This window comes from Podarcis liolepis, assembly GCF_965112155.1.
Source record: "Podarcis liolepis genome assembly, chromosome: 1".
NCBI lineage: Eukaryota > Metazoa > Chordata > Lepidosauria > Squamata > Lacertidae > Podarcis > Podarcis liolepis.
In genome coordinates, this window is record NC_139554.1 from 48,463,458 (window position 1) to 48,477,021 (window position 13,564).

A 13,564-nucleotide genomic window follows, 5' to 3' on the forward strand; every position below is an offset into this window, starting at 1 on the left:
GGTTCTTCCTGACTCTCAAATGCTTTCCAATTTGGCATTCAGAAATATTTGACGCAGTTCACTGCAAAAACTAGGAAGCAACTTACACTGAAACAGTGCAAGGTGCTTTTAGTCAGCTACTGTAGTTTATGGTAGGGATACATGGGGATAGGATGGGATACTAACAAATATTAGCATATTTTTAACCCACCCACGTCCCTTGGGTAGATAGAGCAAGTTATAAAGCAATAAATAAAGGAATAAAGGAATGAATGATTGTGACACTAACCTTAGTATAAGTATTTGCATTTTCAGGCTACAATCTTATGCCCGCTTACCAGGTAGTAAGCACCATAGGTCTCAATCGAATTACTACTTAATGGACATGAAAGGTATCTCAAAGGTCATCAGATCCAATTTGCTGCTCTGGGAGAATCCCCTAGATAAATCAATTGAGAGGTGTTCTTACTTTGCCCCCCCCCCCAACATTCAATAAATATACTGGGGCTGATGGAAGTCTAACAGGTTCCCAGCCTGGTTGTACACAGTGTAGATACACAGTGGAATTGCAGAGGCACTTCCCTCATTAGTTCCAGTGAGCCCTGAAGCCCAGAGACAGCATATTTTAGAGACTAAGTATGTCCTTTCTAATTTTGCCACACATTTGCATTCATTGCAAGATTTGTCCGTTATCTGTGTGGTGCTGGAGCTCTTTTGCTATCTATCTGAATGGCTAAAACAGAGGTGAAGAATCTGTAGCCTCCAGATATTGCTGGACCAGCTTCCATCATCCTTGGTCATTGGTCACAGTGGTTAGGGCTGGTGGGAGATGACATGGCTACTGAATAACCTAAATAAATATGAATGGTATGCCTAGAAATAGACCAGCTGAGTTTGGGTTCTTTACTGTTTTGTAAGAAAAGCTGCAACATAACACAAGTATAATGCAGTGCATGAGCAAATTTATAACCCACCATTTCCAATGACATAAGCATGAACCACCCTCTTCTTACAAGGAAGAGAGGGCAAAACCAACAAACCACAAGTTTTTTTTATTGCTGGTGAATTCAAACAGGCAACTTTAATCTACTGAGGAGGATACACATACAAGCAAATATTTAACTGAGAGTTCTGTGGGTGTTTTATTTGCCAGTGCTTTACCTGCTGCACAGCTTCTAGGCTACAGTTCTCAGCAATGAGGCCACCATTGCTGTGTAGCTTAAGCAACCCAAGTGTAAAACAACATCAGTAGTTTTCACTAGAATTGAAGGACAAAATAAATGTAAATAAAGCAAAAGAGGTAAAACGCTTGACTGCAACCAAGTTGCTTTTCTCAAAAAAAAAAGAGTAATGAGATCTGCAGGGCCTGACACATACAGTAACTTTGAGATGTTGTAGAATAGTATCAAGGAAAGCTCATATGGTCTGTGGGTTGTAGTCTGATGAATGCTGCATGAGGAAATATGAACTTATGCCCAGCTCAGTTCCTGGTGTGCAAACTGCGAATAAAGTGCACTTGTGTGTGAAAATTATAGCCCCTTGGGGACACATCTACACAGTACGAACCAAATAAAATAGCACAAAATAAGCTCAAGGAGGTGTAGTTCTGATGCCTCATGGGAAAATGTAGCTCAAGTGAAAGGGGTGTTCATAGGCAAGAGGCTAGAAGCCATTTTTCAGTGTAAGCAAATAACAATTTGTGAGCCGTGAAATAACTGTGTTATTTAGGATGGGATTATAGACCCTCTAAGGAGCATGGGATTGTGCTACTGGCCAATTCAGGGGATAGATATTGCTACAACAACCTTACATATTCTAAATAGATCCATGATGTTGCCTTTTTAAAATTAAAAAAGCCTTCCATTATAGTGTTTTTGTAATGTTAGTAAAGGAACCAGTGTTGCAGCGGATGTTAGCAGTCAGTGGCTACTAGTGAAAGCAAGGATATTCCACTAGTCCAGCCTTATCTAATGCTTTGAACTGTGGTTACCAGAAGATTCATCAAGTGTAGCCTATCTCTTATTTGCACCATTCCCTCCATCACAGAACACTTGGAGGAAAATATATTTTAGTTTGTTAAAAACTTTTTCATGAAAAAGTTCCTATTCGCTGTTTCTCTTTTGTGGTTTAGGACAGCAGGTTAGAAAAGCGGAATGCCAAGAATAATGCATATTTTCATGGCAAATCAAATTATGAATTAAGGCTGGAATTTGATATCCCCTTCCCTGGGAATAAACCCCATTAAACTCAAGTGGGCTTAATTCTGAGGAGACATACATAGGATTGCACTGTAGAAAAGGATTAAGATTGTGATTCCATAGCCAATAAATGGCTCCTCCATTTTATTTTCCACTCAGCTGACCATTATTGCAGCACGTTGTTGCATGGCACTGCCTCAGACAGGAAACATAATTTAATTCAATATAAAATGGATGAATGATAAACGGGAACGCTAATCTCTCTGTGTGTTTGCTGAGTATTTCAGGATACACTGTCTAAAACAGGGCAGACCTGAATAAGCTTCTGCTTTCAGTGCTCCAGCAGATCCATTGCCCGCAATGGACTCACACCTGAGCGAAAATTAGGAAGAACAAAATAATTACACTTCGAAAATACAAGACAAGATACTGTTACAGTTATTCTTATTCATAAAACAATGCAGATCCCATCCTGGGTGGTAGAATGAAATTCAACAGAACAAACAACAGCTGTGTTAACTGACTGCCAGATGGAGAAAACAGTCAATGGTCAGTCAAACAATAAAGCAGGCCTCATCTAAACAAACCACAGAAGATGAGACTGCAGCCACATAAAGAAACTCACATCCCAAGCTCAACTCATTGCTAGTGCAATTCAATTCCGTTCAGTGCAAATGATACCTGGTTCTTTCTTTATTTTTACCCAGGAGGTCTAGTGACAGCATACCCTCCTCTTAAGGCTATTGGATGCTTTGTTAATTTAAGCTGTCCTTGGGTCTTTCATACTTTCCGCAGGCTCTGAAACAGCCTTCTCCAACTTTGGGTCCCCCAGAGGTTGAACTGCAACCCCCATAACCTCTGACCACTGGCCATGTGGGCTGGAGATGATGGAGGTTGTGGTTCAGCAATCTCTGGGGAGCCAACCTTAGGGAAGGTGGTTCAAGAATGCCTGCCGTCCTAGCTACACTGGTCACAATCCATTTGGAAGATCCTGGAGCGCTCCCCACTATAAGGCAGTGAAATATCACCTCCAGTGACTCATAAATAGCTTTCTGAAGAGAGATTAGTGCACCCCTAATACTGCTGTTAAGTACATAGAGAAGAACATCAGGCATAGCTTCCCGAAGATCTGTAGAAGCAGATGAGCACTGCACAGTGTCTTGCACAATTCTAATTCCCGATGAATCCAGGAGACACATGGAGACTTCAATACCTGGGCCAATGGTCCACAATTATTGCCAGTGGTATCATTGGTGACAGAATTCTCAGGGAAGGAAGGCAGAGAGGATCCTGGTAATGTGAACAGTTATTATGGGGCGAATCGGAGCTGAAGCAGCCCTTCTGTTCAGTTCTATTACAAAGAACAAGGATAGGAGGCAGGGAAGACTTCAGCCATTTCTCTCCCGTTTTGGGCTCCTTGGCCAAAAATGCAACTTGTACAGTAATGATATAATTAATCCAGCAGAAGAGACTTTTATTTTATTTTTAAAAAAGACTATTGGGAGTGGGAGGAGGTCTCTAGCGAGCCTCAGGGTGGATGAGTCAAAAAGTAATTTTATAGAAATCCAGGAAGATGTCCAGCACCATAATATCATACACTGTGGTGCATTAAAAAAAAAAAGCCTTAGGAGGGAACACCCAAGAGGGCAAACCACCTCCCCAGTTGACTGCCACTGTTGAGTTGTCTCAACAGCTAATGAGTTTTCCTTGACCCTGAAGCATCTCGGGTCCCATGGGAGGTACTGGTTGCAAGCAAGCACCTGAATATTGCCTAGTGGGATATAAGCCAATCATTAAGTTAAATGGGGCGTCTGTGCCAATCTACTAACTTGTTATTTGTACAAGGTTGATGAGCATTACTCTTATCCCCCCCACCCACCCATATGTAGTAAAATGCAGGTATTATGACTGTTCTCATAATAAGTTACAAGTCAAACTATCTCACCAACAGGTAGCTGACAGTGCTACTTGTTGCTTTAAAAAAACAAAAAAGAGAGCAAAAATCCATAGAAAACCTACTGATTCCACTTTTTCATGCATGCCTCCAAACACAGGAGGTTTGTTTATCATACAGGAAGCAGGAGTTTTGTTTTTGAGGCCATCATCAAGTCTCCAGTGAAAGGGGCAGGAGAATTCACTTAGTCAAGGTGTAGTTTGAAGTTACTGTTCAGTTAGTTTTCACATGGCCATTGGCCAAGGTTACAGCAGCAGTAGGAGACCCGGGTTCAGCATTCTCATCAAATCGCAAACGCAGGGTGTTCCTGATGACTAACTGTTCCATGATGACTGCTGCACAGAACCATGGAATGGCATACTCCAGGGTTATGAGGCCCATGAAGTTCAAGTCAAACTGTGAATAGTCCCAAGGGCAGGCATCAAACTGGCGCAGGATGAAGCCAGTGGTGAACTCCCAAGTATACGTCCACAGGGTGTAAATCAGGCAGCGCACTAGGATGTTGCACTTGTCCTTCAGGTACAGGTACATCTTTTCTACAATGAGGATGGAAGTTCCATAGATGAAGAGTGCCCATACGCTAGTGACGCCTGGGAATTTCCAGTTGAAATTGACCACAAACTCCCAAGCAGCTGTGAACATCACCTCACAGAAGTAACCATGAATAGCATAGAGGTACCAACGGGAGAAAGCAGTCAAGGGTTCTGCAGACGCCATCCTTCCGCACAGTCCCCAGCAGGAACTCTGAAAGACAATTGGGGGTGGAGAGAGGGATTAAAGACTCAGTAAACAAGGGTAACAGCACTAGATCTTGTCACACTGGGGGTTAAAGACATAACAAAATAATATAATGCATAAGGCTACAAAGTATAAAAATGTGAATCAGTAATATAACAGATAATGAAAGTGGCATAAATCTTCAAAGTGACCTGCTCAAAACCAGAATAGGAAGTAGGAGTATCTTTTTTTTCTTGTCTGACTAGTGAAGTTTTGAAGAGTAGTTAAAACACTGCACTGTCTTCCTTTTGCCTAATTTCTTGCAGCATGCTCAGAACCAGATTACAGTGTAATATAGTGTTGACTCATGCGTGGCCAGGAAAGTGTCTTCTCGCAGTTCGATACAGAAGCAAACCTTGGATCTGCACATTCTCCCTCAGCCGTGCTGTGCATATAACTTTAATGAGGACTGAGGGTTTTGTGCATGCACAAGCAGGCCTCACTTTTTCCCCGGCTTTGGTACTAGACACCAGGCAGTGGGACCTACTTTCACATAGATGCCTATGTGCAAACGTCCCAGTTCTCATTTAAGTTAGGCTGTGGTATTCCTGTTGTCTACACACTTCAGCTGTACCTGGGAATCAAGACAACTAGAAAGCCTGAAAAGGGGGTGCATATGAAGCTTGTTTAAAATGTGACACATATTCTACGTAGCAGCAGGTAAGACCAAGCTAAGGCAAGCATAAGAAGAGATAATGCCACACTAATTTTAGCTAAATGATGCAAGGTGCTCTACATCCAAACACGAAGCTTACAAGAAAGAGTAAGTTGGAGAAGTGACTAAGGTGCAAAACTAATGGAAACATGAGGAAAGAAAAAGAACAGTATGAGGTACTGTATGAGAGACATGGTAAGTGACACAAAGGCATTTTAAGACGTTCATTTAATAAAAAAGGGAGTGTGACAAAAACAGTTCAGATATAATGTCAAAACCTTGATTTGGTGTTTAATAATAATAATAATTTGTACACCGCCCATCTGGCTGGGTTTCCCCAGCCACTCTGGACGGCTTCCAACAAAGATTAAAAATACATCAAGATGTCACACATTAAAAACTTCACTGAACAGGGCTACCTTCAGATGTCTTCCAAATGTCAAGTAGTTGTTTATCTCTTTGACATCTGGTGGGAGGGCGTTCCACAGGGTGGGCGCCACTACTGAAAAGGCCCTCTGCCTGGTTCCCTGTAGCTTTGCTTCTCGCAGTGAGGGAACCGCCAGAAGGCCCTCTGACAGATGACAGTTTTTCTTTATCCGAAAGTGCTCTGGCATCTGGATATTAACAACCACCTAGGAACTTCAGAACTAGCTGCCCCATGCAGTGCTACTTTCCCAAGTGCTTCTGGCCATACTACATTCTCAGTGCACATCTCTCCAAAAGTCTTCTTGGGATAGCAATGCTTGGCTATAACTTAGAAAATTGCCAGCTACTGCTCCATCCACCTCAACAAGGAGGCATGTCCAGTTTTATAGTCTGTTCTATCAATTGACTTAATTTGCAGCCCACATTTTTATCCAAGAAGCTCAAAGTGGCATGCATGGTCCCTGAGATTTAATCCTCACAACCACCCGATGAAGTAAGTTAGGTTGCAAGATAATGACTGACTTAATGTCACCCAGTAAGCTTCATGCCGATTGGGATTTGAACCTCAGTCCTAGTCGGATAGTCTCAAATACTACACCACACTGACTTATCCCACCTTTTGGGAGCCAAGTGCAGGACCTAAAAAGTGAACTGGTGGTGATACCAACTTCCATGGTCTGTAGCATGAGAACATTTGGGTTCTGCCTAATACATCTGGATGCAGAACTATTTCCATGTCCTACAGAAAAGCTTTTTCTTCTGGGAAAGTTACACATTGCTGGAGTTGCTTCTTAGGGAGAACGGAGAATGATGGGAAAAGGGTGATCTGTGCCCCATGACAAACTGAGTTCACATGTTCACACAAACACAACCTATAGAGAATACTTTTATTTCTATCACTTGTATCATAACCTTTTCCTTCCACATTAGAGGAAGCGTCTTTTGTTATAGCTACAAGGCATGTTTAGGTAGAAGGGCAGAGGTCAGGGCCAAATACCTACTTGATATCAAATGGTTCTCCATGTGAGATGAAGCCAGTGCTATGTTGACATTCTGCCTTTTCCTTGGTTTATAATAATATAAAAAAGAAATTCAGCCCCCACACCGAGACATTTTCAGGCCAAAATCCAACCCTAGGCCTCCTGAATATGGTACACTATGAACTGCTCCCTAGTCAGATATTAATTGGACTTTCTGAGGCCTGTGAGTTGTCACTGATGAAGTCACAACTACTCCATTGACCTGGGAATAAGCTAGGTAACAGCATACTTAAACTCAATGAGGTAGGGTTGTCATTGTCGTTTAAAAAAACCTTTATTCCCAGCTATACTAAAGTATATAGGTTCTCATGCTGTTCTTCTCCAGCACAGTAGATCGGGGGTTTGGATTGCTCTGTGTAACACAGTTAAAAACTAGCCACTGCTGCTTCATCAGTAAGGCTCTGTTTTTCGTACAGCATGTGGAGATATCGATAATACAACAGAAGCCAAACTGCTAATTTAAATTGCACACATAGATTTGATGAGGAATCTGGATTTCATACAAACAAGCAACGTATGGAGGAATCATAGAATTGTAGAGTTGCAAGGGGTCCCAAGCATCATTTAGTCCACCCCAGGAATCTCAACTACAAACTACGTTTTAAAAAATCCTTTACCTATATAATCTTCTACAGCTATATAATCTTCTACAGCTGAGGGTGGGGTAGACAGAGCTAGCAATGAAACAAAAAAGGGGCACCCAAAGAGGGAAGAAACCTATATGTTTCCTACCCACAGCAGCTACAGTGACAGGGCCCCACATATTTTGGCCCTGAGACATTTGTTTCAACTGCAAGATATGGCAATAACAGCTAATCTCAGGCAGCTTTTCTAGTGCTTTGGCAACACCAGTTGCTCAACGCACATGTTGCAGATGCTGTAAATAAAGCACATTAAACAGTCACTAATGCCTAGGAAGGATCCAGAGCAGAGAAACACTCGGGAAATGTGATGACAAGGAGCTAAGATGCCTTGCATTTGATACTTCTGTCTCCTGAAGAAAACTTGTTAGGTGTGCCAGTTTTGCTCTTAGAAGGAACTGGCTCAACTCCACCATTAGAAATAAGAGTGACTACAGCAGTCTCTCTGGCGAACATCCCATATCTCAAATGGGGGCAATATCACAGACAGTGTCCATGGTTGCTAAATTTCAAAGCAGCTGTCCTTCACATGCAATAATAAATCAGCTTTTCATAAATAAACACACTTTATTAAAATGCTTTTCTTTGAAGGGCTACAAAGAAAAAACAAAGATGTGCATTTCCATTGTGCCCTTCTCTCAGTAGGGAATTAACAAGTATCAAATTTATAATTAGCTTGCGGCACTGCCTACTAAGAGCAGGCAGCACTTATCAAAGGCTTGTTTCTCACTTTCTAGTGGTCAGCGATGGCGTTGGTGGCAAGATGGAAGCCAGTAGCCATTCAAATGCTGAGATCCTATCTCCTTGCTCCGAGGCAACTTCTCTTGTAATTATGGGTTTCCACTCAGCTTGACATTGGTCCTAGGACACCAGCTCTTCAATGTATAAAAATATGGGTTGTGCACTGGTGTTGTGAGTTGAATTTCTGCCTAGGAGAACTATAAACTTAGTTCTATTTATTGAAAGTTGTTTGTCCAAATATATGGACCAGGGCACACAACACAACAATTACCTCTTTCTCCAGTTACACTACAGTGAACCTGAGACCATAGGGTCTGTTATAAGGATCAATCTATACTCAGTTACTTATCTGCATTGTAAACCACATAAGGCTATGATACAATTAGGGTATAACCAATAAATAATAATAATAATAATTTATTATTTATACCCCGCCCACCTGGCTGGGTTTCCCCAGCCACTCTGGGCGGCTTCCAAAAGAATATTAAAATACTGTGATACATCAAACATTAAAAGCTTCCCTAAACAGGGCTGCCTTCAGATGTCTTCTAAAAGTCTGGTAGTTGTTGTTCTCTTTGACATCTGGTGGGAGGGCGTTCCACAGGGCGGGCGCCACTACTGAGAAGGCCCTCTGCCTGGTTCCCTGTAACTTGGCTTCTCGCAGTGAGGGAACCGCCAGAAGGCCCTCAGCGCTGGACCTCAGTGTCCGGGTAGAACGATGGAGGTGGAGACGCTCCTTCAGGTATACTGGACCGAGGCCGTTTAGGGCCCATTTAAATCACTGCACACTCCAAGAGATTTTAATGGGTCTTTATTTAGTACAACAATGTGGTAGGTCCTGTACGTAACATCACAGTGATACAATCCATGCACAGGCTCAAAACCTGCATTAGCTGAGGAAGACAGAGAGGAAGAAAGATGTCAAAAGGCTTTGTGCTCTTTTCTTGTCTTTTTAGATTGTGTAGTTCAAGTATAGAGGCATAGCAAGCTATCTTCCATTTGTTTATTTTTAGGTATTCCCACTGTGTCTATGCTTGCTTCTTTTCCCTTCTAGAGGAATTCCCCTTCCTGGGCTGTATTGTTGCTCAGTCCAGTACAGGCTGTGTCTTGTGTCAGGAGATCCCTGACTAGCTCTCAAATCCATCCTGAGTAAGGAGATGGATAGAATAAAAAGGAACGACAAAAGAAGATTAAATGAATCTAATTATCAAATTAAGTCAAAAGAGCAGGGATGTACAGGCTTCTCAGTCATCAGCAGAAAACATCAATTTATATTAGTCAAAGGGTATTTTGCTCTGCTCCTCCCACGCATCTGAGGCCTATTTCACTTGGGGACCATTGAAAAATAAAAAGGTTGAGAAATAGCATGGAGACATAGAGTCATTTTTAAATGAAATAGATTATCTTGACCCATTCCAACCTGGGTTCTGGGACAAAATTGGTCTTGGCTATCCTGATGGCTGACCTTCTTCAGTAGGGAGAGAAAGACAGAGATGGGAAGTGCAAACCTGCTCCTTTTCCTGGATCTTTCAGTGACTTGATACCATTGACTAGGGCATCATCCTGGGGGCAAAGTTTTCCTGTGGTTTTAGTTCAACTTACAGGGCAGATTTCGAAGAATCATACTATATGACTTCCCTTGCCCCCTGGCAGTTGATCTGGAGGGTACCACAGGCACAAAACTATTTAACATCTATATGAAGCTGCTGGGGGCAAGCATTAGGAGATGCAGAGAGAAGTGTCACCAGTATACTTGTTTCTCTGTAACATCTGAATCAGGAGAGGCTGTGCATGTCTGGAAAAGATGCCTGGATGCAGTTATGGGTTGATGAGGGCTTATAAATTGTGACTGAATTCCAGCAAGATGAAGATGATGATGATGATGATGAATAGATTTCCTATGGATGGGCACTTCCCAAGTTTGGAACCTGCCCTGTATGGGGTTGCACGTCCTCTGAAGCAGTAGGTGCATAGTTTGGAGGTGCTCCTAGAGCCACCATTGTCACTAGAGCCCAGGTGACCTTAATGGCTCCAAGCACCCATTATCAACTTCTGTTGGTTCATCAGCTATGACTGCTCCTGGATAGGAATAGCCTTGCTGTGGTGGTCTAGGCACTGATAAATTAATGTCTATATTACTGTAATATGTTGAATGGGAGGCTACTTTGCACATGGTTCAGGAGCTGGACCTAGTGCAGGTGGTGCTGAAAGTTCTGCACTGGCCAATTGTCAGCTACTGAGCTGGGTTTAGATTTTGTCAATTTTTAGAGATTGAAACAACTCAGGACAAGGGTACCTAGTGGACAACCTCCCCCAGTACAGTATATATGTATAAATACGTAGTGCTACAGAAAGCAATGGCTGAGGAAAGAAAGGTTTGCTAGAGCCAGAGAAAGGCAGATAATCAGTGTAGAGAAATTTATTTCAACATCAGAACTCTCTTGCTGATCTGCAATAAATTTGATCTCTCAGAAAGTAGCCAGTGCAGATGTGGCCAAGACACACTTTAAAAAGTAATACTGTAATAATAAAACATAGATCCACCAATATGGTACCTGATCAAAACTGAGTAAGAGTATCTGGCTTGCAATTATATTAGATAATTTTAAGATTATTATTAGATAATGCTAAGAGCTAGGATAAAGTTATGAAGCAAGCAACTACCACTTTGGAGTGAATAGAGGAAACAGACTCGGGTTACCTGTTTATAGTGCATCTATCCTGGTTTGTTTGTTTGTCTGCCTGTCTGTTTTCCGAGGAAGTTAAATGACATTGCGTCAAGCAATTGTTCCACACTTTCAAGTGCATTCTTCTGTCAGGTTCCTTACCACAAACAGTTTTGGAAACAGGTTTGTTGCACAAGAGTGCCAAATACAGTTTAAGTGCACAACTTGAACTTGCCCATTTGTGATCAAACCCGACTGACAAAATAATTAACAATCTGGATATGTAATTATCAGAATATTCCCAAGAATGCTACAAAGAGGCTGGACAAATCTTCCAAAGTTAACTTCTTCAATGCAATTTAGTGTGTAGAGACTTATAAAAAAACAGGAGTCAGAACCTTCCACGCTAGAGAGCCCGTCTTCCTCATGAGCTTGGAAACCAACGACAATCAATCTAATCCATGAATCAAATAGTGATTCGGTTGGATGTCTTGCCTTTCCCTCATGCTTTTAATAATAAAATAATTTTAATATTAAGAACAGCTTGCTCCTCAATTCAAACCAACATTAGATCCTTGCTTTTAAAAAAAGCATTCCCATGTTTTCAATTTTAATATGATTATTAATAGTGATGATGATGATGTTTAAGCACATCTTGTTCCTGTATCCAATCAAATATTAGTTCCTTACGGGGGGGGGGGGGACGACCCAGCAATTAAAAGTTGAAGAACTGCTCTAAAGAAAGTGGCATTTTGACAGGGGTCAAACGAATGAGTTCTGATTCAGCCAGCTTCAACAGGAAACAGGAAAAATGTACTTCCTCAATCCTTACGAGATACTGTACATCTAATTGGTCTGTACATTCCCACAATGTGTCTGTGACCTGCTATATACATCTATAGACCCCCATAGCTAATACCTCCTTACAAGGTTATTTTGGTGGACTCTAGATTCAGGAAGAGGGGAAGTTGCACATACTAATGGTGACCCAAGGAAATAACTTAGCTGGCCAAAGAGGAGATCCAACTGCACTGAAAGCAACTGAGCTGTGCTTGCGTCTAAGCAGTATGTGCAGTTTACCAATGAATTCAGGATTTGGAGAAAAGATTGTGTGAAATCAAGTTATAAAAATGTATTTCATTGCTTTATTATTACTTCCCATAACTGAAAAGTTGTTCTGTGCTTTACAAAAAAGATCTGTTTCATTGGCAATTCACAGCTCACCTGCCTAGATTCCTCCACATTCACAGGCATGTCTGGGCTCGTACGATTCCTACAAGATAAAATTAAAAAGTGAACTAAGATTCTAGAAAAGGTCAATGTTTCCTAAGGGGCTCACAATGGAACAACCAAGCTGCAAGCGAGCAACACTCAAATCTCTAAGCTGCATGGGCAAAAGCCACCTCCTGGGATGGCTCAGAATACACTAAGAATTGGTCTGACTTACAACTGCTGCCAGTGCAAAAAGGACACCTCTCACACCTGGTGGGTTATTGAGCTAAAAAGTCCACTTAATGCTGTGCGTTCACTGCAAGCATTTTGACTGGGATTACGCTAGCAGAGGCACTGTGACAGGATAGAGTTAGTGTCTTTTCATGTAAGACTAGTGGTCACCAATTTAACAATTCTGCCACTCTTGATAGCTATTGTTGGGCACCAATAGGAATCGTGGACTTTCAAAGCTACAGACAATTGTTACCATGAAGTTGGGCTAGGTAGCTGAGTATTCACATTTTGGGATGATAAACCTGCTCAACAGGTACACCTAGAGCTAACTGGGGGAATAGGGTTGTCCCTAGTGACCCAAGTAAAAGCCCAAGTACTAGTGGGATTGTTGTTGTAAGTGGCTGACTCCAAATGAGGCAAAAGCCCACTCACAACTGTGGAGGCAGCAGTGTCAGAAGTTGCCATTAAGATGAAAACATAACAGCCAGTTTTGAAAAACTGGTTTCAATGGTGTTTTTTTCAAGTGCTTAACTCAGTCTTGAAAAACTGGGCTGAAATGCTGACGGTGCCAGGGAGAACAGATTAGTCAACTGAACAGTTCTCTGAGAGATAATAGAGGGAAGAAAAAGTCCTGGAATCAGGAGCATTTAGACACTCAACGATCAAGGCGCACGCGGGGGAGTGGGGCTGGGACGACCCAGCAGCAAGGTAGGAGACTGTTGAATACCAGCAACTATAACTGGTTTTAAAACCACCTGCAAATTTAAACAATGTTCTAAAATGGGGATTTTCCTGTTTCTGGAAAATTAAATGCTTAACGTTATTCATTTTTAAAAATCAGTTCTATTTGTCTGCCCTTGAAAATCAGTCCTCCACCAGCTAACCAGCATACAGGTACCAATACAGGCACAGCACAAACAACACACGGGCAGGACTGGGTTCCAAAGCATTTCTTCAAATAACATTTTGTATGTTTCCTGGATTTACTTTTTGACAACAGCTGGCATGTGAGGAAACCCCCCTGCAATGTTTCAGACCACG

General features: G+C 41.9%; 1 protein-coding gene across 9 annotated transcripts in view; it reads right to left on the reverse strand.

Annotated features, from left to right (window-relative positions):
• Positions 1–3,789: 3,789 nt before the first annotated feature.
• The window catches only part of TMEM229B (transmembrane protein 229B), a 36,305-nt gene continuing 26,530 nt past the window's right edge, over positions 3,790–13,564 (reverse strand). For 3 of the 9 annotated variants that reach the window (XM_083461690.1, XM_083461691.1, XM_083461689.1), the window contains exons 2-3: positions 12,302–12,350; positions 3,790–4,875 (exon numbers count right to left, since the gene is read on the reverse strand). In XM_083461690.1, coding sequence (XP_083317816.1) covers positions 4,345–4,875; positions 12,302–12,331 — 561 coding nt within the window. In that variant the 5' untranslated portion in view covers positions 12,332–12,350 and the 3' untranslated portion in view covers positions 3,790–4,344. Of the gene's footprint in view, positions 4,876–6,990; positions 7,185–9,205; positions 9,557–11,112; positions 11,247–12,301; positions 12,351–13,564 lie in introns of those variants that run through there. The other 6 variants (XR_014516185.1, XR_014516186.1, XM_083461692.1 and 3 more) reach the window with 5 other exon arrangements.